Source organism: Triticum aestivum, chromosome 1A (genome assembly GCF_018294505.1).
Source record: "Triticum aestivum cultivar Chinese Spring chromosome 1A, IWGSC CS RefSeq v2.1, whole genome shotgun sequence".
In the NCBI taxonomy this organism is placed as follows: domain Eukaryota; kingdom Viridiplantae; phylum Streptophyta; class Magnoliopsida; order Poales; family Poaceae; genus Triticum; species Triticum aestivum.
The window spans coordinates 320,641,205-320,669,092 of NC_057794.1; the positions used below are offsets into that span (position 1 = coordinate 320,641,205).

Genomic DNA, 27,888 nt, shown 5'->3' on the forward strand with positions numbered 1-27,888 from the left:
GAAACTTAAGAAAATATCGAGAGCAAAGTAAGAAGGCGCAAAATAGAAGTTTCAAGCGCATAGGCATTCGTTCGTTGCCTAAAACGAAGGGTGACAGGGGTTCAGAGCAATGGGAATAAGTATTGCGTCTGATACCATAATAGATCACTAAGCAAGTGGCCCGTGAAGTACATATGAAGTCAAGCGCGAGGAATAACTTTGACAATAGGTTGTACAGGAGAGTCAGGTTTCGATCCTGTGGAACTATGGGTTATGGGCCCACCATGTGGGTTAAAAGTATGAAGGGCGAGGACATCTTGCATGATCATGTGAGCAAGGCATGTCAGAGGTTAGTCCGTCGGTTATGTCGGCAACAACATAGGTACCAAGGGCGAGGGACAAAGAGAACCATTCTCCTGCTCGTTGAAACAAGGCGGACCAATAGGCAAAGTTCTCGTCCATCGGTGGTTTCCGAAATGTCATCAACAATCACAACAGGGTCTTGCGGATAGAGTGGTACAACAAGGTGTTTACATAAGCAGGGAAATATTACTGCTTACATATTATAGATCACAAGGAGGTTTAAACAAACCAATGGAAGGAAAATGTGATCATCAGATCAAACAGAACAATGGAAAGGATAATGTGTTTGACACATATACCAGGGGTATACCCTTCCCAAGGACAAGCAGAGCATGATATCCATGACAGGATATAATGTAGAAAACCTTTTAGGTAGGGGAGAGAAATTTCATGACATACAACGATGTTTGGATAATTTGATTAAGAAAATTTAGCATTGTGCTTCAAGTGTTCTTATCGATGATAGGAGTACCACATACATGCTTTGAGATAGCACTGACATGGTCTTCAAACAAAGGTCGGGCTTTGGATATACAAAGGATTCATCAGGAACAATTTATAAAGAAATTCATTCCATTTCCTCATGGAAGAATGGTTAACCTTGCTAAAAAGGAAACTAAAACATTAAGTCCTCCGCTCAGGTGGGCTAGGCATGACATCACCTTACCGGGTCATATAAGGAGCAATGATATGTCTCTTGAAAAATGTTCCAACCATCATATCTTCCGAGATTTAGATCTGGTTGGTGTCAGGATGCCTGAGAAGAAAAGGTGCAACACAATTGACGAGATGACATTGTAAGATTCTCGGGAAATTTACTATGGTAGCGAGTTCTGAAACAAGAGTTCATCATTAAAACCAAGGAGAGGATGAAGAGGTGGCTGATGAACTCAGCGACAATTCATTGAGATTTTCAAAAGATGGATTTCCACACTTATGTGAACAAGGAGATAACATTTGTCGGATCAAATGATATAAGGATGTATGCTTGAGCAAAACATACACAATTAAGCATTGGTTGAAAAGTGCACCCAAAATATGGTCTTAGGTAGCATGACCAATGTTAGAAAGGTGATTCAACAACCAATAGTCTAAGAATGAATTATCGACCATTAACTTGAAAGCAATAGGGTTGCTAGAAACACGAACAAGTTTGTGTTGAACGGAAGGCAATAAAGTGGTCGATGATAACACAAATCATCGAGGGCAAGGAGGGCACTTCTCATCATGAATTCAATTGATATCCTGGAAGGGGTCAAAATGTTGATGATGATCACGACACATTTGTCGAGAGGCTTCAAGAAGATGTAACCGATCGGTGATGACATCAAGTCAATGGAATGATGAAGCGAGAAGTTATTGAAACCATAGGTACGACACAAACTTGAAATCAAGCTTGTCATTCAAGGACAATTTCTATGACGAGGAAGATCAACGTAAGATTAGCTCACCTCAAAATTTTGCTCTAGGAAGAAGGACCAGGTAGCACAGTTAAAAGTTTGCACGATAATGATATAGCCGATAAGGCTTGGAAATGATGTGATCGAGTACAAACTCGCAGTAAATAAGATTAACTAAGAGTTGTTTAATCGCGTCGCGGACTCGATTCAGTTATCGATGTCCTTGAGTGTTAAATAACTCGAAGCCCGTGAAAAACTGTATTTAGTGAGAATGTAGTACTTGATGAGGAAATCACAAGAAGTTATGCAGTTCCAAGATAATCTCGAGATACCAGGGGGGTAATACTCGATGACGAATCAAAGTAGAGGTTGGACTGGGGTATTGCTCTGCAAAAGACAAGTGTTTAAACTTGCACGAGAAATGGCATTTAAAGGAGAATATGGCCAGAACCACGATTGCAAAACGCCAGATCCCAGATATAAGATGAACTTATACTAAAGGAATAATTAATTTAAGAGAAGCTTTAATGATAAGATCTACATCGGGTCCATGGGCATGAACATAAAGTTCAAGGTCGACTCCCACTTCTTCAAAGCATAACCTTTCATTCACTCCTCACTTTCGAAGAAGTGGTAGTGTTGAAATTTTATCTGGCAAAATACCAGAAGAGTATGACTCGTGAAAACTTTCGAGTTCACACATATTAAGGAAGGCATAGGTTCAACCCATCAGGGTATCATGGAAATATATACCACAAGCTTCAATAGTAAATATCACCAGCATTGAAAGTATAGCATGGTTGACAAAGCAGAGGATACAATTTACCAAAGGCATTGTGTATCTGAGGAAAGGCTCACAAGGTTATTGAATAAGGAGGACACAGTCGAATAATAATCCAATAAAGGGTCTGATGGTCCATAGCGGAGCTGATGTGAGCATCGGCACACAACCAGTTGAAGAAAGGATGCAAGGGCATCAGATTATAGACATCTGAATGATTCGATGCTTAGGTATCAAAGCAATTATGATTTCCAAATCGAAGGATCAGAAGCAGACGCTCTGATCAGGAATGGATAAGTTGAATAGCCTAAGGGGTACAATCGACGGCAATTGGATTGGTTGAGAACCAACTCATGTTTAAAATGACGTCTGAGCTGGAAAGATAATATAAAAGGGGTCAACTGATGATTGCATGCATTCGCACTCATGTTGAATCAATAAGATCAAAATGACGCTGCCTAAGGATACTAACGAATATTGCCAGACAAGTATTGTAGAGCAATAAGCTACTAAGGATTTTTGGAGGATCGAATAGTATTTTGAAGACCATTGTGAAACACAGGGGGATGAGCGGATACTCGATAAGTGCGAGAATTATCCGTAGGGGTATTCAGGTGACAAAGAACAGCAAGGTAGTAAGCTCAAAGGATTATCAAAACAACGACGAGTATTTCGGGGTATCTTGTAATAACAAGACCAACTGGGGATGATTGTAAGAATAACAACTGCATGAAGTTATCCATAAGGGTTGACGGTGGAAGGGGAATTGCAAACACGATGAACACAAGTTCTCGGGTTAACAGCGGATAGTATCTTCAGGGTCATCACGTGCAGCAGACGATCATCAGTAATAAGGTGATCTCCGGGTGAAAGTGATAACGAGATCCTAATGTTAGATTTAGCAAAATTTATTTTAACCCGAATAGAAGAGAGATCAGAGTCCCAGAGTATAGACGAGGAATAAAAGATCCTAATACCACCCAATGGCGACATGGGCCCACGAGCCGCACAGCCAAGTTAGTAAAACAATTTTCATCGACTAGACTCAACTTCGGCCAAGGAGTGTGGAAGGGGGATTCCTACAAGGTAGTCGGCTCTGAAACCAACTTGTGACGCCCCCGATTTAATCGTACACTAATCATACACGCAAATGTGTACGATCAAGATCAGGGACTCACGGGAAGATATCACAACACAACTCTACAAATAAAATAAGTCATACAAGCATCATATTACAAGCCAGGGGCCTCGAGGGCTCGAATACAAGAGCTCGATCATAGACGAGTCAGCGGAAGCAACAATATCTGAGTACAGACATAAGTTAAACAAGTTTGCCTTAAGAAGGCTAGCACAAACTGGGATACAGATCGAAAGAGGCGCAGGCCTCCTGCCTGGGATCCTCCTAAACTACTCCTGGTCGCCGTCAGCGGGCTGCACGTAGTAATAGGCACCTCCCTAGTAGTAGTAGTCGTCATCGACAGTGGCATCTGGCTCCTGGGCTCCATCGTCTGGTTGCAGCAATCGGATATAGGGAAGGGGAAAAGGGGAAGAAAAGCAACCGTGAGTACTCATCCAAAGTACTCGCAAGCAAGGAGCTACACTACATATGTATGCATTGGTATCAACTGGAATAAGGCTCTCATATGTGGACTGAACTGCAGAATGCCGGAATAAGAGGGGGATAGCTAGTCCTTTCAAAGACTACGCTTCTGGTAACCTCCATCTTGCAGCAGGAGAAGAGAGTAGATGGTAAGTTCACCAAGTAACATCGCATAGCATAATCCTAACCGATGATCCTCCCCTCGTCGCCCTGTGAGAGAGCGACCACCGGTTGTATCTGGCACTTGGAAGGGTGTGTTTTATTAAGTATCCGGTTCTAGTTGTCATAAGGTCAAGGTACAACTCCACGTCGTCATGTTACCGAAGATCACGGCTATTCGAATAGATTCACTTCCCTGTAGGGGTGCACCACATAACCCAACACGCTCGATCCCATTTGGCCGGACACACTTTCCTGGGTCATGCCCGGCCTCGAAAGATCAACACGTCGCAGCCCCACCTAGACCAACAGAGAGGTCAGCACGCCGGTTTAAACCTAAGCGCCCAGGGGTCTGGGCCCATCGCCCTTAGCACACCTGCATGTTGCATGGGCGGCCCAAAGCAAACCTAGCCTAGCAGGCGTTCTAGTCCAATCCGGCATGCGCCGCTCAGTTGCTGACATCACGAAGGCTTCGGCTGATACCACGATGTCGAGTGCCCATAACTGTCCCCACGTAGATGGTTAGTGCATATAGGCCAGTAGCCAGACTCGGATCAAATACCAAGATCTCATTAAGCGTGTTATTATGAAATAACCACGGACGCCGACCAGGGCCAGGCCCACCTCTCTCCTAGGTGGTCTCAACCTGCCCTGTCGCTCCGCCACAAAGTAATAGTCGGGGGCCTTCGGGAACTCAAGCCCACCTCTACCGGGATGGAGCCACCTGCCCCTTCAGCCCCCAACATCGGAATCACTCGCGGGTACTCCTACGAGCCGACCCGACTTTAATCACCACAAGTATCATATATTATGTATAAGTATATACCCGTGACCACCTCCCAAGTGATCATGGCCCGATAGTATAGCATGGCAGACAGACAAGAATGTAGGGCCACTGATGGTAAACTAGCATCCTATACTAAGCATTTAGGATTGCAGGTAAGGTATGAACAGCTGGAGCATCAATGACAGGCTATGCATCGGGATAGGATTAACGGAAAGCAGTGACATGCTACACTACTCTAGTGCAAGCAGTATAGAGGAGAGTAGGCGAGATTTGCTGATCAAGGGGGGGGGGCTTTCCTGGTTGCTCTGGCAAGAGAGAGTGGTCGTCAACACCGTAGTCGTACTGGGTAGCAGCGGCGTCGGTCTCGGTGTCTACCGAGAGAAGAGGGGGAAGAAACAATAAATATAATGCAAACAAATGCATGACGATGCATGACATGACAAAGCGTGATGCTAGGTGTCCCCTAACGCGGTACGAGGTGGTACCGGTGAAGGGGGGAACATCCGGGAAATAATCCCCGGTGTTTCGCATTTTCGGGCAGAGGAGCCGGAGGGGGAAAGTTGCGAGTTTGATATGTTAGGGTGTGTGGCAGACGAACGGGTTGCGTAGCCGGGTTTGTCTCGTCATTCTAAGCAACTTTTATGTAGAGAACATTTTCATCCGAGTTACGGATTAAAAGATATGATTTTCTAAAGATTTTATTAATTTCTGAAATTTAATTAATTATTTAATTTAATTTGAAAATGGATTTATGACATCAGCATGAGGTCATGCTGACATCAGCAGTCAACAGGGTTGACTAGTCAACCTGACCAGTGGGTCCCACTGGTCAGTGACTCATTTTAATTAACAATTTAATTAACCTAATTAGTATTAATTAGGGGGTGGGTCCACTGGTCATACTAATTAATTAGCTAATTAACTAACCAGGTTAGTTAGATAACTAAAGTTTAATTAGTCTAGTTAGTGGTTTAGTTTAGTTAATCAAAATTAATTAAGTTAATTATTTCTTTAATTAATTAATTAATTAATTATTTTTATTTTTATTTTTATTTTTATTTTATATATAAATTTTTAATTCTTTTTTTATAAAAACGTTCTAAGGGGACGTGGGCCCTGGCTGTCATAGGGCCAGGGGCCAAACGGGCATGCGGGCATCGGTAACACCCGAACAGGCGACGGGCGCCAGTGGGCAGTGGGCGGGTGGCTCGCCGGAGCCCGGCCACGGATGGCACCGGCGGACGGCGGCGATGCTGGGCAGCGCACCGGGGGGGCTGCGGACGAGGCCAAGGGAGCGGGGGTGTGGGCGCACGGTGGCAGCGGCGGGGCTCGACCCCGACCGAAGTGCTGGGAGCGAGCGGAGCGCCGGAGTGCGCGGGGTGAGCGCGTGCTGCCTAGAGCGTGAGCTCCGGCATGCGGGCGCGAGTGCGCGTGGTGGCGCATCGAGGGAGGCACGAATGGCACGGGGACAGGGGAAGGAGGAGGGCGGAGGCCGTGGCCTCACCAGGATTTGTAGGGACGGGGCAGCGGGGGGCAAGGAGGTCGTCGAGGACGACGGTGACGAAGAGGAGGCAGGCCAGTGAGGTGGAGTCGGCGAGGCGCGATGAGGTGGAGGAGCTCCAGTCATGGAGGAGGACGAAGACGGGCGGCGAGGCGCGGGGAGGTCTGGCGAGGGAGAGGCGCTGGGAGGTCCGGTGACGGCGGTGGCGTTGAGGCGCCGGCGAGGCCGCGGCGTCAGGCAGGCGCCATGCGAGGGAGAGGAGGTCGGGGTGCGGTGAGCGCATCGCGGGCGCGACCAGGGGTGAGCCTGGGCGCGGCCAATGGAGCGGCCAATGGGCGTGGGGCGGAGCGCGCGAGGCGCGGCGACGGTCGCGGGGCGGGGGGAGGGAGTGCGAGGAGAGGGGGCTTCGTGCGGGAGGAGTGGGGGAAATCGTGGCTCGTTCCAGATCCAGCGGGGGCGAGAGAAACATGTGGGGGAGTGGGTAGTTGCTAGGTTTTCGGGGTACGGGGGTTAGGTCACAGGCCAGTGGGGAGCAGGCGGGCCGACGGGCTGGTTGGGTGGGGTGGGCCGAGGCCCATGGTGAGTCGGGGGGTTCCTTTTCTCTTTCTATTGTTTTCTGTTTGTCTTTTACCTTTTTATTTATTTTCTTTTCTGTTTTCTTTTAATTCCAATTTATTTTAACTCTATTAAGATAAATAATTAGTGCCTAAATTAGTGTTGTAAATTAAGCCTCTGCCATAAAAGCTTGACTTCCAAATAAATTAGTTTAGGATTTATAAAATACAAAAGTCATTTATTTAATTGTTTTAGCCACTCGATTAATTACTTTTGAGCATTTAAACATGTTTTAAAGGTTTGGTTTCTCCACCAATATTTATTATGAATTACTTGCTACATTTAGAACATTTTAGTTTTGACTTTTGAAAACTCTTATTCTTTGCCTTTGTTTTAAATTTGAAATTTTGAACTGGGTTTCGAATTAACGCGAGTTTATGCACAGTAACCGAGGTGACATGGCATCATTACGAGGGGGTTACTGTAGCTTAATTACCCGGGCGTCACAAATCAGCTACTAATACTTGAGAATATTCTTTGGCTCCCTTGTGTCGAATCAATAAATTTGGGTTGAATACTCTACCCTCGAAAACTGTTGCGATCCCCTATACTTCTGGGTTATCAAGACTATTTTCTGGCGCCATTGCCGGGGAGCATAGCTCTATTCTTTGAGTCACTTGGTATTTATATCTGATGGTCACTATGAAGAACTTGAAAGACGCGAAAACAAAAATTTATCCCTCAACTACAAGGGGAGTTAAGGAACTGCCTTCGAGCTCTGCACTAGATTCACCTTCTGTTTTGAGGAAGCTTGCGACACCTAAACATGCTTCTGCTATTAATTTTGATATGTCACATATTATTGATGATGCCACTTCTGTTGTGCATGATACTTATGATGAAACTACCTCTATGCTTGATACTACTGTGCCACTTGGTGAATTTCTTGATGAACAACTTGCTAGGGCTAGAGAGAATGAAATTATTCAAACTGATAATATTGATGAAAGTGATGATGAAGGCTCTCCTAATAAATATGAATTGCCTGTTGTGCCTGAGGGCTATGTTATGGATGAAGAAACTAAAATAGACTTTCTTGCATGCAATGATAGAAGTGATCTTAAGAAATTATTAGCTAAGCTTAAACAAAAAACTCTGAATGCTAGAATGAAATATGATCCTGCTTATGCTACTTCACCTATCTTTGTTACTGATAAGGATTATGAATTCTCTATTGATCCCGATATAATTACTTTGGTTGAATCTGATCCTTTTTATGGCTATGAATCTGAAACTATTGTGGCAAATCTTACTAAATTAAATGATATAGCCACCCTGTTCACTAATGATGAGAGAACTCGCTACTTTTATATCCTTAAAATATTTTCGTTCTCATTAAAGGGAGATGCTAAGATATGGTTTAATTCTCTTATCCTGGTTGTGTGCATAGTCCCCAAGATATGATTTATTACTTCTCTGTTAAATATTTCCCTGCTCATAAGAAACAAGCTGCCTTAAGGGATATATATAATTTTGTGCAAATTGAAGAAGAGAGTCTCCCACAAGCTTGGGGGAGGCTTCTCCAATTACTTAATGCTTTGCATGATCATCCTCTTAAGAAAAATGAAATACTTGATATCTTAATGGACTAACCGATGCTTCCAGAGACCACCTAGATAGTTGTGATGGTTCTGTTTTCAGAGAAAGAACACCGGATGAAGCTGAAATTCTATTGAATAATATGTTGACAAATGAAAATAATTGGACACTTCCTGAGCCAACTCCTGAGCCTATTCCTAAACCAACTCCGAAGAAAAGGGGTGTTCTATTTCTCAGTCCTGAAGATATACAAGAGGCAAAGAAATCTATGAAAGAAAAGGGTATTAAAACTGAAGATGTTAAACATTTACCTCCTATTGAAGAAATACATGGTCTTAATTTACCGCCTGTTGAAGAAATATATGGTTTTAATCCATCACCTATTGAAGAAACACATGGTCTTGATAACCCGACATAGGTAGTAAAGGTAAATTCTCTCTATAGATATGATAAAGCTGAAACCCCTCCTACTAAGTTTGCTAGCCAATGTTTGGATGAGTTTGATAGCTTTATGGTTAGGCAAGAAGACTTCAATGCTTACTTTGTTAGACAATTGAAACAAAATGCTTATATGATTGAACACTTGGGTGAGTATATGTCTAGAGTTAAAGGTGAAATTAAACTCATTAGTAAACATGATTCTATGGTTACCACTCAAGTAGAACAAGTACTTAAAGCTTAGAATGATTTGCTCAATGAATTAAATAGTTAGAAAAATGACTATGTTGTTAGAGTTATGACTAGAGGTGGTAAAATGACCCAGGAACCTTTGTATCCTGAGGGCCATCCTAAGAGAATTGAGCAAGATTCTCAGAGAAATGATATAGATGCACCTAGTCCTTCTAAAAGGAAGAAAAAGAAAAATGATAGGACTTTGCATGCTTCTAGTGAACCTGTTATTGACACACCTGAGAATCCCAATGATATCTCTATTTCTGAGGCTGAAACACAATCTGGCAATGAACATGAAACTAGTGATAATTTTAATAATGATGTTCATGTTGATGCTCAACCTAGTAATGACAATGATGTAGAGATTGAACCTGGTGTTGATCTTGATAACCCACAATCAAAGAATCAACGCCATGGTAAAAGAGACTTTGTTGCTAGGAAACATGGTAAGGAAAGAGAGCCTTTGGTTCAGAAACCCATGCATTTTCCTCCTAAGCCATCCAAGAAAAAAGATGATGAGGATTTTGAGCGCTTTGCTAACATGATTAGACCTATCTTTTTGCGTATGCATTTGACTAATATGCTTAAACTGAATCCTTATGCTAAGTACATGAAAGATATCGTTACTAATAAAAGAAAGATACCGAAAGCTGAAATTTCCACCATGCTTGCTAATTATACTTTTAAGGGTGGAATACCTAAGAAGCTAGGAGATCCGGGAGTACCAACTATACCTTGCTCCATTAAAAGAAACTATGTTAAAACTGCTTTATGTGATCTTGGAGCCGGTGTTAGTGTTATGCCTCTCTCTCCATATCATAGACTTGATTTGAATAAGTTGACACCCACTGAAATATCTTTGCAAATGGGTGATAAATTAACTGTTATACCTATCAGTATTTGTGAGGATGTGCCTGTTGTGGTTGCAAATGTTACTATTTTAACGGACTTTGTTATTCTTGACATTCTCGAGGACGATAGTATGTCTATTATTCTTGGAAGACCTTTTTTGAATACTGCAGGGGATGTTATTGATTACAACAAAGGCAATGTCAATTTTCATGTCAATGGTAATGAGCATACGATACACTTTCCGAGGAAACAACCTCAAGTCCACAGTATCAATTATATTGGAAAAATTCCATTGATTATTTTTGGAGATTTTGAATTTCCTCTTCCTACTGTCAAGAAGAAATATGATATTCTTATTGTTGGGGATGTGCATATCCCCGTTGAGGTAACCTAGTGTTATTCGAAAATTCTCCGGTTCCATGTTACTCGGAATGAGTTTGTTAACAAGACTTGATCAACCTTGTTAGTGGATTCCTTTTGATGAGCATGAGATGGATGAATTTAGAAAACACAACTCTCTATACCCTATTTTTACTTTCTATTATTTATATTAAATAAAGCAAAAATAATAATTTCTTTCTGTTTTCTGAATTATCCGTGAAATATAAAAATACCCCGAAAATAAAAGTTCTCCAAATGCCCTGCCAATTTAATATGATTTTTCTAGAATATTTGAGAATATCTGGCACTGAGAACACGGCAGGGGAGCAAGCACCTGGCCACGAGGGTCCACGGCGCCCACCGCCCTGGGCACGCCCCCTGCCTCGTGGGCCCATGGTGGCTCCCCTCCACTTATTCCTGCACCCACACACTTCTTCTTCCTCCCAAAAAATCACCATCCAGCTCAAGCACGAGTTCTAGCTCATTTTGCTGCGATTTTCGATCTCCTTGCTCAAAGCACCTCTCACAAAACTGCTTTGGGGGATTGTTCCTTGGTATGTGACTCCTCCATTGGTCCAATTAGTTTTTGTTCTAGTACTTTATTCATTGCAAATTTGTGCTGCTGAGGTGACCATGTTCTTGAGCTTGCATGTCAAATTTATATGGTTCCAATTAGTTCTAATGCATGATATAGGTCCTAGGCACTTGTAGGAGTAGTTGCTATCAATTTTGTTGAGCTTGGTTTACTTTTATTTGAAGTTACTAAAAATTTCAGAATTTTTCATAAAATAATGAAGAGATTTTTGAGGGGCTCATCGAGTCGAAGCTCGAAGGAAAAAGGGAAATGAAGAAGCAGAGAGGCCCAAATATAATCTGCCTTGCACCGCGGAGGTTTGGCCGTGTGAATGGCCTTCCGATGATTTCTTGAGAGCAGCCGGGATTTATGATGATTTTTATGAATTGGCTAAGAATGCAGGCCTCACCGACTTCCTCCGCGACCAACGCAAACAGTATCTCTTACGCACCAATACTTTTGTGCAAAACTTCTACTATTATCCTAGGGAATCACCTCCTTCAGTAGAGTTTCATTTATATGATGTGGTTAAGAAGATGTCACTATATGAATTCTGCAGGGTTTGCAAAATACCTTTCCAGGGTAGCTTAGAGGAACCACATCGTAGGGATGTGGACGGGTTTATTGACACTATTACTGTAGGGTAAACTAGGAAAGTTTCTGATGCAAGAATCACTAGCATACATTTTCCTGTTTTACGCTACTTTGCAATATTTGCTAGTCATTGCTTAATTGGCCGCGAAAACTGTGGAAACCTTAGCGTTCCTGATATTATTATTTTGTTCCATGGTTTATTCTGTGACAACTCTGTTAGTATGGGCGGTATTATTGCCAAATGGTTAAGTCTGAACCGTACAAAGGGCCCCATCTTTGGAGGTGTCTATGCTTCATGCCTTGTTGCATACTATAACATACCTATTAGGAATTACGAAAAGGAAGAAAAATTGCTGCCTACTGTTTATTTAGATTATAAGAGTATGGTAGCACATGATTTTATTGTTAAGAATAGGGAAAATGAGCTTAAATACAAATTGTCCTTTGATAAACATCATCCTGAGACTATTACCCTGCCTGCTCCTTCCTTGTTTGATTTATCTGCTGGCAAGTACCTTGTTCCGTTGGAGGCCATTCACGCCTACCGAAACCCTACATCAGCTGCATAGCCAGAGCCGGAACCGCAATTTGAGCCTCCACGAGAGTCTGATTACCAGTGGGATCCGGAGGTGATTGCCAGCCAGTGGCAATCTGAGTATCCATCACAGTACGACCCCGGTTACAACTTTGGATATCCGCCAGGCCAGCCGTGGCCATAGACCAACTTAGGCCAAAAGCCTAAGCTTGGGGGAGTACGTATTTCCCACTAACATTACATTTATGTTCACACACTCATTGCTAGATGTCGGTGCTCATACTTTTTCATTGTAATATCCATGCTAGTTTATTTCCTTTTTATGCTTTCTTCTTGTGTGTTTGATAAACCTTAAGAAAAAACCAAAAAAATTAGTTGTAGCTTTTAGCTAGTTTTAATTTCTATGCTTGTAGTAGTAATTAAAAAGAAAGCCCAAAAAGATTTCATGTTCTTCTTTTGCTTGTTGGGAGCTTTCCCGTGTAAATAGTTTTATTTCTTTTCTTTTCTTTTCTTTGGGGGTCGATAGGAGAAGACCATAATTAAATTGTTGAAGTGACTCCTATATGCATTATTGTTGATTTAACCAAGAGTCCATATTGCCTTGTCTTCTCCTGTTTATTGAATGCTTGCAGATTCCAGCTTAGTCCAATGCACGTGCAATGTTATTATTATTCACATCATTCGGTCGTGCAAGTGAAAGGCAATTATGACGATATATGATGGACTGATTGAGATGGGAGAAGCTGGTATGAACTTGACCTCTCTTGTTTTTGTAAATATGATTAGTTCATCGTTCCTGATTCAGCCTACTATGAATAAACATGTTTGCAATGACAATTAGAGATTATAGTTGCTTATGCCATGCTTAATTAGCTAGGAGCTTATAATGGTTTACCTTGCGTGCCAACATGCTGTTAAAATGGTTGTGATGTGGTATGATAGGGTGGTATCCTCTTTTGAACGATTCAAGTGGCTTGACTTGGCACATTTTCATGCATGTAGTTGAAACAAAATCAACATAGCCTCTATGACATTTATGTTCATGGTGCATTATATCCTACTCATGCTTGCATTCGGTGTTGATTAATTTTAATGCATGTTCATGACTGTTGTCGCTCTCTAGCTGGTCGCTTCCCAATCTTTTTCTAGCCTTCACCTGTACTAAGCGGGAATACTGCTTGTGCATCCAATCCATAAACCCGAAAGTTGTTCCATATGAGTCCACCATACCTACCTATATACGGTAACTACCTGTTGTTCCAAGTAAATTTGTATGTGCCAAACTCTAAACCTTCAAATACACATTCTGTTTTGTATGCTCGAATAGCTCATGTATCAACTAGGGTTGTCCGTATCTTCCATGTTAGGCGGGTTATTCTCAAGAGGAGTGGACTCCGCTCCTCACTCACAAGAAAATGGCTGGTCACCGAAATACCTAGTCCCATGCTTTATGCAACTCAAATAAAAATAATTGCAAACAAAACTCCCCCGGGACTGTTCTTAGTTGGAGGCACTCGTTGTTTCGAGCAAGCCATGGATTGATGCTTGTTGGTGGAGGGGGAGTATAAACTTTACCATTCTGTTTGGGAACCACCTATAATGTGTGTAGCATGGAAGATATCGCCATCTCTTGGTTGTTATGTTGACAATGAAAGTATACCGCTCAAAATATTATCCACCTCTATTTCAAAATCGAGCTCTGGCACCTCTACAAATCCATGCTTCCCTCTGCAAAGGGCCTATCTATTTACCTTTATGTTGAGTCATCATCCTCTTATTAAAAAGCACCAGTTGGAGAGCACCGTTGTCATTTGCATTCATTACTGTTAGTTTACATTGAGTATGACTTGACTGGATCTCTTTTACCATGAATTACAATGTCTAGTCAATCCTTGATCTTTAAAGGTGCTCTGCATTTATGTTTTGCGGTCTTGGAAAGGGCTAGCGAGATACCATCTTGTTATATCATATTATGATTGTTTTGAGAAAGTGTTGTCAACCAAGATTTATTATTATTGCTCGCTAGTTGATTATGCTATTGTTATGAGTAAACATGAGACCTAAGAGTTATTGTGAATATGGTTAGTTCATAATCTTTGCTGAAAACTTGAATGCTGGCTTTACATATTTACAACTACAAGAGCAAACAGAGTTTGTAAAAGTTTTTCTTTATCACTTTCAGTTTGTCAACTGAATTGCTTGAGGACAAGCAAAGGTTTAAGCTTGGGGGAGTTGATACGTCTCCGTTGTATCTACTTTTCCAAACACTTTTGCCCTTGTTTTGGACTCTAACTTGAATGATTTGAATGGAACTAACCCGTACTGATGATGTTTTCAGAAGAATTGCCATGGTGTTATTTATGTGCAGAAACAAAAGTTCTCGGAATGACCTGAAACTCCATGGAGATTATTTTTGGAAATAATAAAAAATACTAGCAAAGAATCAAGGCCAGGGGGCCCACACCCTAGCCACGAGGGTGGGGGGGCGCCCCCCTGCCTCGTGGGCCCCCTGGAGCTCCACCGACCTCAACTCCAACTACATATATTCGTGTTCGGGGAGAAAAAATAAAGGAGAAGGATTCATCGCGTTTTACGATACAGAGCCGCCGCCAAGCCCTAAACTCTCTCGGGAGGGCTGATCTGGAGTCCGTTCGGGGATCCGCGGAGAGGAATCCATCACCGTCGTCACCATCAACCATCCTCCATCACCAATTTCATGATGCTCACCGCCGTGCGTGAGTAATTCCATCGTAGGCCTTCTGGACGGTGATGGGTTGGATGAGATTTATCATGTAATCGAGTTAGTTTTGTTAGGGTTTGATCCCTAGTATCCACTATGTTCTGATATTGATGTTGCTATGACTTTGCTATGCTTAATGCTTGTCACTAGGGCCCGAGTGCCATGATTTCATATCTAAACCTATTATGTTTTCATGAATATATGTGAGTTCTTGATCCTATCTTGCAAGTCTATAGTCACCTACTATGTGTTATGATCCGGCAACCCCGAAGTGACAATAATCAGGACCACTCCCGGTGATGACCATAGTTTCAGGAGTTCATGTATTCACCATGTGTTAATGCTTTGGTCCGGTACTCTATTAAAAGGAGTCCTTAATATCCCTTAGTTTCCGCTAGGACCCCGGTGCCACGGGAGGGTAGGACAAAAGATGTCATGCAAGTTCTTTTCCATAAGCACGTATGACTATATTTGGAATACATGTCTACATTACATTGATGAATCGGAGCTAGTTCTGTGTCACCCTATGTTATGACTGTTACATGATGAACCATATCCGGCATAATTCTCCATCACCGATCCAATGCCTACGAGCTTTCCATATATTCTTCTTCGCTTATTTGCTTTTCCGTTGCTACTGTTACAATCACTACAAAACCCAAAAATATTACTTTGCTACTGTTACCACTATTATCATATTACCTTGCTACTAAATACTTTGTTACAGATATTAAGTTTCCAGGCATGGTTGAATTGACAACTCAGATGCTAATACTTGAGAATGTTCTTTGGCTCCCCTTGTGTCGAATCAATAAATTTGTGTTGAGTACTCTACCCTCGAAAACTGTTGCGATCCCCTATACTTCTGGGTTATCAAGAACTCACATACTTATTGCAAAAATATATTAGTTATCAAAACAAAGTATTACGTGCATGCTCCTCGGGGGATAGATTGGTAGGAAAAGACCATCGCTCGTCCCCGACCGCCTATCATAAGGAAGACAATCAATAAATAAATCATCCTCCGACTTCATCACATAACGGTTCACCATACGTGCAAGCTACGGGAATCACAAACTTCAACACAAGTATTTCTCAAATTCACAACTACTCTACTAGCATGACTCTAATATCACCATCTCCATATCTCAAAACAATTATCAAGTATCAAACTTCTCATAGTATTCAATGCACTTCTATAAAAGTTTTTATATTATTCCTAAAAGAAAATTTCCATGTTGTTCTAAAGGACTCTCAAAATAATATAAGTGAAGCATGGGAGATCAATTATTTCTATAAAATAAAACCACTGCCGTGCTCTAAAAGATATAAGTGAAGAACTAGAGCAAAAAACTATATAGCTCAAAAGATATAAGTGAAGCACATAGAGTATTCTAATAAATTTCAAATCATGTGAGTCTCTCTCAAAAGGTGTGTACAGCAAGCATGATTGTGGTAAACTAAAAAGCAAAGACTCAAATCATACAAGACGCAACAAGCAAAACACATATCATGTGGTGAATAAAAATATAGCTCCAAGTAAAGTTACCGATAGACGAAGACGAAATAGGGGATGCCTTCCGGGGCATCCCCAAGCTTAGGCTTGTTGGTGTCCTTGAATTTTACCTTGGGGTGCCATGGGCATCCCCAAGCTTAAGCTCTTGCCACTCCTTGTTCCATAATCCATCAAGACTTTACCCAAAACTTGAAAACTTCAGAACACAAAACTCAAAATAGAAAATCTCGTGAGCTCCGTTAGCGAAAGAAAACAAAACACCACTTCAAGGTAATGTAATGAAATCATTATTTATTTATATTGGTGTTAAACCTATTGTATTCCAACTTCTCTATGGTTTATAAGCTCTTTTACTAGCCATGGATTCATCAAAATAAGCAAACAACACAAAAAAGACAGAATCTGTCAAAAACAGAACAGACTGTAGTAATCTGTAGCTAACGCAAACTTCTGGACCCCAAAAAATTCTAAAATAAATTGCTGGACGTGACGAATTTATCTATTAATCATATGCAAAAATAATTAACTAAATATCACTCTCAAAATAAAAGAGGCAGCAATTCTCGTGAGCGCTAAAGTTTCTGTTTTTTACAGCAAGATCAAAAAGACTTTCCCCAAGTCTTCCCAACAGTTCTACTTGGCACAAACACTAATTAAACACAAAAAACACAAAAAAAGAGTCTAGATAAATTATTTATTACTAAACAGGAGCAAAAAGCAAGGAATAAAAACAAAATTGGGTTGCCTCCCAACAAGCGCTATCGTTTAATGCCCCTTGCTAGGCGTAAAAGCAAGGATAGATCTAGGTATTGCCATCTTTGGTGGCCAATTCTTCAATAAGACACCTATAACCCCTAGGAGTTTCTTTCATTTTATTAATTATCAAACTCCTAGGCACAAAATCAAGAAAATCATTTGTAGCAAACGGTTCCTTAATGATAGCAAAAAGATTGCTTATCGACTTTAAATCCGCAGTTTCCTTACTAGAGGATTCACCCTTATTTTTAGGAACATAAACAAGCTTGGCAATTTTGGTAGGAGGATTTGGAGTATTTTTAACGGAAGAAAAAGCAGACCCCAAGTTGGTGATAATTCCCTCAAGTTTATCGATTCTAGTAGAATATTAATCTATTCTTTCATTAACTATGGGTTATTTTTCCTTAAAACTTTTCAGAGTAACTCCCACCTTAGATCCATATTTGGTAATTTGGTTGTGGATCTTTTTATCCAAATTCTCAATCAACTCTACAGTAGCAACTTTATTCTCAATACTTTCAAGCCTTTGCATCACATGTTCCAAAGTTAACATAGTTCCATTAACCAAAAGAGGTGGTGAGCCAAACAAATCTATCATAGCGTTATAAGAATCAAAAGTATGGCTACCCAAGAAATTCCCTCCGGTAATGGTATCAATAATATATTTTTACCAATGAGTAGCGCCTACATAAAAATTGCGGAGAAGAACGGAAGTAGATTGCTTCCTGGTAGATCGATTTTGAGCATTGCAAATTCTATACCAAGCGTCTTTTAGATTTTCTCCATCCCTTTGCTTAAAATTAAGAACTTCATTCTCAGGAGACAATGGAGAAGATAGAGGACTAGCCATAACGACAAGGCAAGCAAGAAAGCGACGAACAGAAAAGAGAGGGTGAATAAAACGGCAAGGGTGCAGTGGGGGAGAGGAAAACGAGAGGCAAATGGCAAATAATGTAATGCGAGGGATAAGAGTTTGTGATGGGTACTTGGTATGTCTTGACTTGTGCATAGACTCCTCGGTAACAGCGCCAGAAATGGCTCGTTGTCGGGAGTCAAATCTTGACTTGACTTGGCATGAATCTCCCCGGAAACGGCGCCAGAAATCCTTCTTGCTACCTCTTGAGCACTGCGTTGGTTTTCCCTTGAAGAGGAAAGCGTGATGCAGTAAAGTAGCGTAAGTATTTCCCTCAGTTTTTGAGAAACAAGGTATCAATCCAGTAGGAGATCACGCTCGATTCCCACGCACCTACACAAACAAATAAGAACCTCACAACCAACGCGATAAAGGGGTTGTCAATCCCTTCACGGTCACTTACGAGAGTGAGATCTGATAGATATGGTAAGATAAAATTTTTGGTATTTTTATGATAAAGAGAAATAAACACGCAAAGTAAAATAAATGGAAATAGAAATAGCTAAGTTTTGGAAGGTTAATATGATGGGAAACAGACCCGGGGGCCATAGGTTTCACTAGTGGCTTCTCTCAAGAGCATAAGTATTACGGTGGGTAAACGAATTACTGTCGAGCAATTGATAGAATTGAGCATAGTTATAAGAATATCTAGGTATGATCATGTATATAGGCATCACGTCCGTGACAAGTAGGTCGAAACGATTCTGCATCTACTAGTATTACTCCACACATCGACCGCTATCGACCATGCATCTAGAGTATTAAGTTCGTAAGAATAGAGTAATGCTTTAAGTAAGATGACATGATGTAGAGGGATAAACTCATGCAATATGATATAAAACCCATCTTTTTATCCTCGATGGCAACAATACAATGCATGCCTTGCTGCCCATGCTGTCACTAGGAAAGGACACCGCAAGATTGAACCCAAAGCTAAGCACTTCTCCCATTGCAAGAAAGATCAATCTAGTAGGCCAAACCAAACTGATAATTCAAAGAGACTTGCAAAGATAACCAAACATACATAAAAGAATTCAGAGGAGATTCAAATATTGTTCATAGATAAACTTGATCATAAACCCACAATTCACCGGATCTCGACAAACACACCGCAAAATAAGATTACATCGAATAGATCTCCAAGAAGATCGAGGAGAACTTTCTATTGAGATCCAAAGAGAGAGAAGAAGCCATCTAGCTAATAACTATGAACCCGAAGGTCTGAAGTAAACTACTCACACATCACCGAAGAGGCCATGGAGTTGATGTAGAGGCCCTCCGTGATCAATGCCCCATCCGGTGGATCTCCGAAAAAGGCCCCAAGATGGGATCTCTTGGGTATAGAAGGTTGCAAAAGTGGAATTAGGTTTTCGTGGTGCTCCTGGATGTTTGGGGTGTACGTGGATATATATAGGAGGAAGAAGTAGGTCGGTGGAGCAACGAGGGGCCCACGAGGGTGGAGGGCGCGCCCCCCTGCCTTGTGGCCTCCTTGATTGTTTCTTGACTCCCACTCCAAGTCTCCTGGATCACGTTTTTTGAGAAAATCATGTTCCCGAAGGTTTCATTCTGTTTGGACTTTGTTTGATATTCCTTTTCTGTGAAACACTGAAATAGGCAAAAAAATGGCAATATCGGCTGGGCCTCCGGTTAATAGGTTAGTCCCAAAAATGATATAAAAGTGTAAAATAAAGCCCATTAACATCCAAAATAGATAATATAATAGCATGGAGCAATCAAAAATTATAGATGCGTTGGAGACGTATCATGAGACATCCCTGTTGATCTCCAAGAAAGCTGATAAAAACTATATTGAAGACACTGAGACAACAAAGTCCTGTCTTGAAGTAGTGTTCGAGTTACTGGCTACTACTGCTGGCACCAGCTCTTAACTCGCTGCCTGAATCAGTTCGGCTTCTTGAGTCTCAACTTCAAGTTGAAAGACATCGATCAGATGTTATGCGACAGGAAGCCGAAGGACTGAGGAAGTCCCTGCAGAATTCAGATGCATAATTTCTGGTGCAACAACATGTGCTGGAGGATTTAAGTGCCAAACAAGAGAAAGTTAATAAGCTTGCTAAGCATCTTGCCAGCATTATGGGTACCCAGGATATTGTTTCTTGAGCTCTTCTGAAGTGGTTTCAGTTTTGGACTTGTTTTGCTGCGGCGTTTATTTGCACTCGTTGCCAACTTCGACAACCAGTGTATATGATATGCGGTTTTGTTCCCTATATTTGCACTGGTGGCGAACTTTGATGCCCAGTGGATGTAATATGTGTAATAGCCGTGATAGCCTAGCATAAGTTGCTTGCTTATTTATTTCCTTGTTGTCTTGTTTATTTGTTTGCTTGTAGTCAGTGCAGTTCTTTTTCCGTAGTTTGCTAGTGGCCGCAATAACCTATTTTTTAAAACTAGGCCACAATAACCATGGGCTACTATCGGCGTTCTGGGAACGGGGGTCCCCAGACTTGCCTGCCTGCGGCCTGCGGCGTGGCTCAAGTGGGGGCCCAGCGCGGCCCATCTTCATCAGCTCAAGCTCAAGACCCTCACGAGGGGCCAAGCCTCGCGGGGCGAACGACAGGAAGCTTCCTCAGAGGCAGCCTCATTAGGCAGGCTCGCGAGGAGGCGGAGAGATCAAGGCAGGGGTACCTCGCGAGGAACCCGTGACACAAGCCATGACGATCGAGACCAGGCGGGCGCCGGCCTGCGTAGTGTCCTTGTTTCCCCTTTGGAGCAAAGGGGGCAAGCACAGGCCAAGGCGTCAAGCAAAGGTTGCCATTCCGGTGCAACGAGACCAAGACCAGCAGAGCGGCAGGATGAAGGTCACCGTGGAGCCCAAGACGGCGTCATCACCAGTACTTTTGGCAGCCGAAGACCACCTTTGCTTAGGATATCTTGTACTACCTGTTCCCCTTCAAAATGGCCAATTGTTGGCACCCTTCCCGCTCATTATTTGGGGAGAGGCCCAAGGCCTCTATAAATAGAGCTAGCCACCACAGAGTAGGGACATCTAGGGAGAAGACGGCTGGAAATCTGGTAGAACCCTAGCAGAGAGAAAGAGAGGCGACTGAACTCACCCTAGCAGTTCATCGCCCCAGCTCAAGAACACCTCTTGCGAGGCTGTTCTTCCTTTGTACTGATCCTCATGAGCCCCCAAGGCAATCCACCACACCACACACTGGAGTAGGGTATTACACCACAACGGTGGCTCGAACCAGTATAATCCTTGTGTCCCTTGTGTTGTTCATTGTTTCCAGCTCAAATCACGCGAGGAGATTTGCGTAGATCGGTAGGGGAGAGATCTCCACGCGCACCCAAGTGTTCGAACCTCAAGGGTCTACCGGAACCCGAAATCCGACATTTGGTGCGCCAGGTAGGGGTGCACTGGAATCTTTCTTCCTCCGCATCACGTTCCGTCGCCTCACCGTTCAGATGTCAGGCGACCCGACTGCCACCGCCGACCGCTGGGCAGCGTGGCCCATCCACGCTGTGGCACCAGCCCAGGGCGACCTCAACCTTGCGCCGCAGGCAGCCCGTGCTCCGCAAGGTGCTGCGGGGCACGGGCGACGCGGCCAGACGCCGCCTGCCCTCACACCATGGCAGGTGCGGGCCACAGCAAGGGCCTCAGACCACGTCGCGGCCGCAGCGCCATACTCCCGACGGGAGCAAGCAAACTCCAGATCCGCGCTCACGGTGGCCCGAGAGCTGCTACGGTGCAGACTGCTGGAAGGCGGCCGCGACATGTTGTTGGAGCAAGTAGCCGAGCTCCTGGACGCTGCCGCCTCAGGAACACCTCCTTTCTGCGTCCAGCTGCCACCCCAGACCTAAGGCAGGCCGCATGGTGGCATCGTGCGCACGCGCGCAACTTCAAGCGGACTCCAGGGCCCGTTGAGCGCCAACACCTCCGCCGACACCAGGCGACAAGTCACGCCAGCCCCCTCTCAGGCCGGCGAGGGGGTGCACGCCGCGGCCTTCGGCCTCGGCGGATCGCCGCGCCATCACCCCCAAGACGGCGCTCCAAGCCAGGCTGCATGGCATACGGGATGCTACGGGGAGGCGCACGGGGCGGTGACCCCAGAAGCTTATGTGCCCCGCATGGTGGATCAAGGGTGTGCACTGGAAGAAGATCATGGCTCATTCCTCGGGCCAGGCTGGGGCGAGGAGACGCCAGGAGCTGAGCTCTTTCAGGAACCCCAGGAGAACCTCGACGACCGCATCGTCGCTGGCAACTATCGGGTATCACTCATCCCTCAGGAGCAAGCTTATGCTAACCATGGGTCGCAGGAGATACAGGTCTCCGCAGCAGGTGGCTGCCCGAATTCTGCAGCCTCATACCCCTCAGGAGGAGGGCGCAGGGGGCTGCAGGAGAGGGGCCGAGATTCGGGTTCGTCACCACGGCGGTCGGAGCAAGGCGTTCTCAGGAGGTAGGCCCCCTGTCGGGGAGGTGCCCCAAGGCCTGCCCCCTGCAGGGGACCCGTGGTCACCGGGGGACCCGTGGTCATCTGGGGAACCGCTGGCGACCGCTCTGCTCATTGGCGTCGTCCTGGTTTCCGGTCGCCGCCGATGGCGGTAGAGTGTGGCGCAAGGCGGGGCCCTCATCTGGCGATATGAAGCAAGGCCAGTACCTGTGAAGAAGGCCCAGTGCCTGTGAAGCTCGCCGCCCCGTGACACTCTCATGTAATAATGAGTGGGGCTGTACACGCCCTAGAGTCTCCGGAGAGCCGCCCTCGGGCCTCGGGGGCTCCCGCCCACGCCCAGTGGCAGCACTTAGCTACGCGCTGGTGAGAAGACGTCGAAGAATAGAGTAGGTGCCAGACGCAGCCTTTTGCTTTTGCCTTTCCTTGTTGACGAAGTTCTTCGATTTGGATTTAAGTTGGATTTGAGCTCGGTGATTGCGTGTGTTTGGGGGAAGGGGTGTTTAGTCTCGTTCGAGCAATCTCTCGCGTTCTGGTTTTGGCTTTGCGTCCAAGGTTAACATCGGCTGCCCCCCTCGCGAGCTGGGCCGGGCCAGACACGTTCACAACTAGGACCACTGTTACCGCACCCTTTCCGGAGGTTTTCATCGCGGGATCCACAAGTTAATCAGAAGACACTCGAGGTGCAGCGGCCTCCGCAGGCCTGCTCGGGACTCGTCGGGGTCAGAAGGTACACAAGTCAGCTGACCCATCACCGGGCCAGCGGCTATGTTCACACACAACATTATGCTTACCAGAGTACTAATTGCAAACCTTTACATGAGGGGCTTCCCCTCCCAAAATGCTCTTACATCCTTTAGGGCCAAGCCCGAACTTTCTTTGTGCAGGTTAAACGGTAGTAACGCGCGGTCAGTCGGACATATCACTCACCGCGTCTTGGGCATCCTTGGAGGCATCACTGGCGTCGCCGGCATTGTCACCACCGCCACCAGCATCTCCATCAGCTCCAGGCACGTCCACAACGTCGCCTTCATTGGCGCCCACGACCATGCCGTCGTCATCAGACGCAAAGGCCCTGACGAGGGCGTCCACGTTGTCCTCCACCCACCGCGCCAGGTTGCCCTGGACGGCAATGGGCACGGGTGTGATGGCAGCGTCGATGTCAAAGTGGGGTCCCTGTCCTGTAGATGGCTGAAGACGTGGGAGAAGGCACGCCCGAGCAAGGCTCGGCTCCTCTCTTCGACAAGCCAATGGGACCTCTTGGACCGGTTCTCCAGAAGCGTCACCACATCAGTGAAAATTGGAGGTTGCCGGCGTAGTTGACCTCGTGCGGCTCCCTAGCGGCAGCCTCGCAGACATAGCCCAAAGTTGTGTTGGCCCTCTCTCAGAGCGTTTGAAGCATGGGGGCATGCACATGCTCCAGAACCCGCCGCCGACGGAGCTCGTCCTCACTCCGCTGCGCGACGGCCTTGGCGTCATCGACCCTCTGTTGAAGAAGAAGCTACTCGGCCCGGGAAGAGGACAGCTCCACCTGCGCCGCACTGAGGGCGGCTGCGGGGGAGTCCGCACGCCACGTCGCTTCGGTCAGTTTGGCCCTGAGGGCTGCGGTCCTGCCCTCGGCCTCGACCTTGATCAGCCCCAACCTCATCCCATATTCGCGCTCGAAGGCCGAGCGAGCTTCCACCACGTGGCGATCGACTTCTTCCTGGGCTCAGGCTTCGCGCGCAGCAACGTCATCCTCCGCCCGGGCCACCAGGCGCTCCCTCGTCTCCAACCGCTCAAGGTCAAGGTTGCGCTCGGCGGCCTCCAGCGTCAGAACCTCCTCGTGCTTCAGAAGCTCCGCCTGGTCAACAGAGGCCACCCCCATCGACTCAAGGGCCACCTGGCGCAATTCCACTTGCTGCTCCAGGGAGTTGCTCCAGGCTTGGAGCTCCTGTGCGCGCTCCTCCGCATCCTTGCATCGTCGGTCTGCCTCCCGAGCCTCCTCAACGGCCAGGGAGCAGGCCTCCCACGAAGCGGCCAGCGACGCTTCAGCCTTCGCGTTGTCAAGATCACGTTGATGACACGCGAGGGTGACGGCTACCTTCAGTTTTCGCCTCTCCTCAGCAAGGCGCAAACCTTCGGCCTCGAGGCGCGCATCCTCGTCAGCAAGCTCTGCCCCGATCCGGCTCACCGCATCCGCCGCCCCCTCGAGGAACTCTTCGCGAAGGGTGCGTCGCTCCCGAGTGCACCTGAGCACATCTTCTACATCACCCTCTCCCACCAGAGCATGCGGAGGGCCCCAGGGCGGCTGGCCTCCTCTCGGCGCGGGGCTGGGGGCTGGCGCCCTAGCCATCGCCAAACTGACCTCTTTGGGAATCCGGCCCGGCGTCGGCCCGCCCACGAAGGAGGAGCCGAAGACGGACTTCAGCCATTCACCATCAATGATCAAAGGAGGAACGCGGGGCAAGCCAGATGTGCCCCAGGAGGACTCATGAAGAAAGGACAGCGGGCGCGCAGGCTCGAGGTGCCCTATGGAACGGACAACTCCACCAACTGGTCCAGCAGCAGGGGTGCCTCTCAAACTCGGAAAGCCCAAAGCCAGTGGAGAAGGCGAAGCTTGGGGGATGGCTCCCGGACTGGCTCGACAGGTTTCGCAGGGCAGGGCCTGAAAGGGCCACAATCAGTCGTAGGGATAGCAAAGTGAACAAGCAAGGGAAGAAGAATACTTACTCGTCCATGGCAAAGTACTTCCTGCGCTTTAACAAGTGGCAAGGGCGGTCGTTGCCACCCAAGGCCTCCTTCCTCTTGCGGAGGGCCTCGAAGTCTACACGGAACCGACCCAAGCGCTCGGCGCACGGGTCGGCCCCTGGTGCGGAAGAAGCGTCAAGGTGATCAGCGCTGGAGGAGTCAGCCTGGAGGGCACCGTCAGGCGTCGCCTCGCGAGGAACGGCTGGGGGCTCGGGAGCCCCGGCCTCAGGAACCACAGGCCGCAACTCTGCACCTGCCGCCGCTCCAGGGCGGGCCTCGGGAGACACTGCCTTCAAGACTTCTCACGGTGTCGGCGCCTCGACATCAGTTGCCTCAACTCTCGCCAGTTCTCGTCTCCCCGCCTTGTCGCCCGAGGAAGGACCGCTGTGGGTGGCAGGAGAAGCAACCACGGCAGTTGTGTTCTCACGGGGCCCCATGAAGCCAGCACGGCGCAGTCCTCACTCATCGAAGCTCGGCATCTGCCTCACAAAATCGGCCCTGCCCGAGCAAAGATACAAGAGGATGCCATTACTCCGAAGGCTGCCTGGGAAAGGATCACCAGTCAATACCTTGAGCACCGTCTGCAGCACTCCAGGCGCCAAGTCCTCCTCCTGAAGCCGCATGCGGTCTCTATGCCCCGCAAAGTCCCACATCCGGCGAGAGTGGCGCTGAAGAGGAGCAATGCAACATTGGAGGAACTCCTTCACCACCTTGGGAGTTTTCACATTGAGCGCCCTCAAACTCTGGAAGCGGCGCCAGACGAAGGCAAGCCGGGGGCTCGCGAGCACCTCATGGTCCCAACCCGCGTGAGGAACAGCAAGCGAGGTCGGGTGCGAGAGCAGAGGGTTGGACACTCCAACGTCCATGTATAGCCACCGCTCTCTGAACCTGGCCTCAGGAAGAGGAAGGCTGAAGTCGATCCCTGAAGCGGCCGTCTCTGGCACGGCGAAGAAGCTCACGCACCCTGAGCACTGAATGGGGTCGCTCATGCACAAGGAAAAGAAGTGGCGCAGCAAGGCAATGGAAGGAGGTATGCCTATCATAGCCTCGCAAACAAAAGCAAATACAGCCAGAAGGGTAATGGACTCCGGCCCGAGGTGCATCATATGGATCTGATAATGGGAGAGCACCGCATTGAAGAAGGCGGACAAGGGGGGAACCAGACCCACCCATAGAGAATCGGCGAAGAATCGGACCTCCATGACGATCCTATCAAGGGAGGCATGGGATGCATGCCATGCCGTAGTCCTGCCGCACTCATTGAAGATAGTAGCAAGGGCGGACGGACCTTGTCCAAAGCTTCTAGATTGAGTATGATCGACCGGGCGACGGCGGGGGTCGAGGCTGGAGGTGAGCGGGGTGAAGGCGCGGGCTTCTTTCCCCTTCCCTTCTTCGTCGGCGCCATGGCGGTGAAGAGGAGGAAGAACTCAAGCCGGATTGGCGGCGAAGGCTGGAGCTCAAAGAAGAAGGAAAGGTAGGAGGCGGGCGAGCAGCGGAAAGGAGGAACGACTGTGTGCAACTACGGGTCCGCTTAGCCGGGCGCGCAACAAGGCGTCGTGGGGAAGCGCAGACACCCACGTCCAATCAATCGCCACGCGGCGCCCAAGGCCGCATTCTTTTGGGGCCCATGGTGCTTCGCGCTCGCCCCTTCGCTTTCCTACCAGGCCAAGCCCGGGCGCTCCATGGGCTCGGGGGCTACTGTCGGCGTTCTGGGAATGGGGGTCCCTAGACTTGCCTGCCTGCGGCCTGCGACGTGGCTCAAGTGGGGGCCCAGCGTGGCCCATCTTCATCAGCTCAAGCTCAAGACCCTCGCGAGGGGCCAAGCCTCGCGGGGCGGATGACAGGAAGCTTCCTCAGAGGCAGCCTCATCAGGCAGGCTCGCGAGGAGACAGAGAGATCAAGGCATGGGTACCTCGCGAGGAACCCGTGACGTAAGCCATGACGATCGAAACCATGCGGGCGCCGGCCTGCGTAGTGTCCTTGTTTCCCCTTTGGTGCAAAGGGGGCAAGCATAGGCCAAGGCATCAGGCAAAGGTTGCCATTCCGGTGCAATGAGACCAAGACCAGCAGAGCGGCAGGACGGAGGTCACCGTGGAGTCCAAGACGGCGTCATCACCAGTACTTTTGGCAGCCGAACACCACCTTTGGTCAGGATAACTTGTACTACCTGTTCCCCTTCAAAATGGCCAATTTTTGGCGCCCTTCCCGCTCATTATTTGGGGAGAGGCCCAGGGCCTCTATAAATAGAGCTAGCCACAACAGAGTAGGGACATCTAGCGAGAAGACGGCTGGAAATCTGGTAGAACCCTAGCAGAGAGAAAGAGAGGCGACTGAACTCACCCTAGCAGTTCATCGCCCCAGCTCAAGAACACCTCTTGCGAGGCTGTTCTTCCTTTGTACTGATCCTCATCAGCCCCTGAGGCAATCCACCACACCACACACTGGAGTAGGGTATTACACCACAACGGTGGCCCGAACCAGTATAAACC

The 27,888-nt window shown here is 46.6% G+C and overlaps 1 protein-coding gene across 1 annotated transcript in view; it reads left to right on the forward strand.

Annotated features, from left to right (window-relative positions):
* Positions 1–24,077: 24,077 nt before the first annotated feature.
* The window catches only part of LOC123183787 (uncharacterized), a 51,432-nt gene continuing 47,621 nt past the window's right edge, over positions 24,078–27,888 (forward strand). The window contains exon 1 of the mRNA XM_044596288.1: positions 24,078–24,401. Coding sequence (XP_044452223.1) covers positions 24,078–24,401 — 324 coding nt within the window. The remainder of the gene's footprint in view (positions 24,402–27,888) is intronic.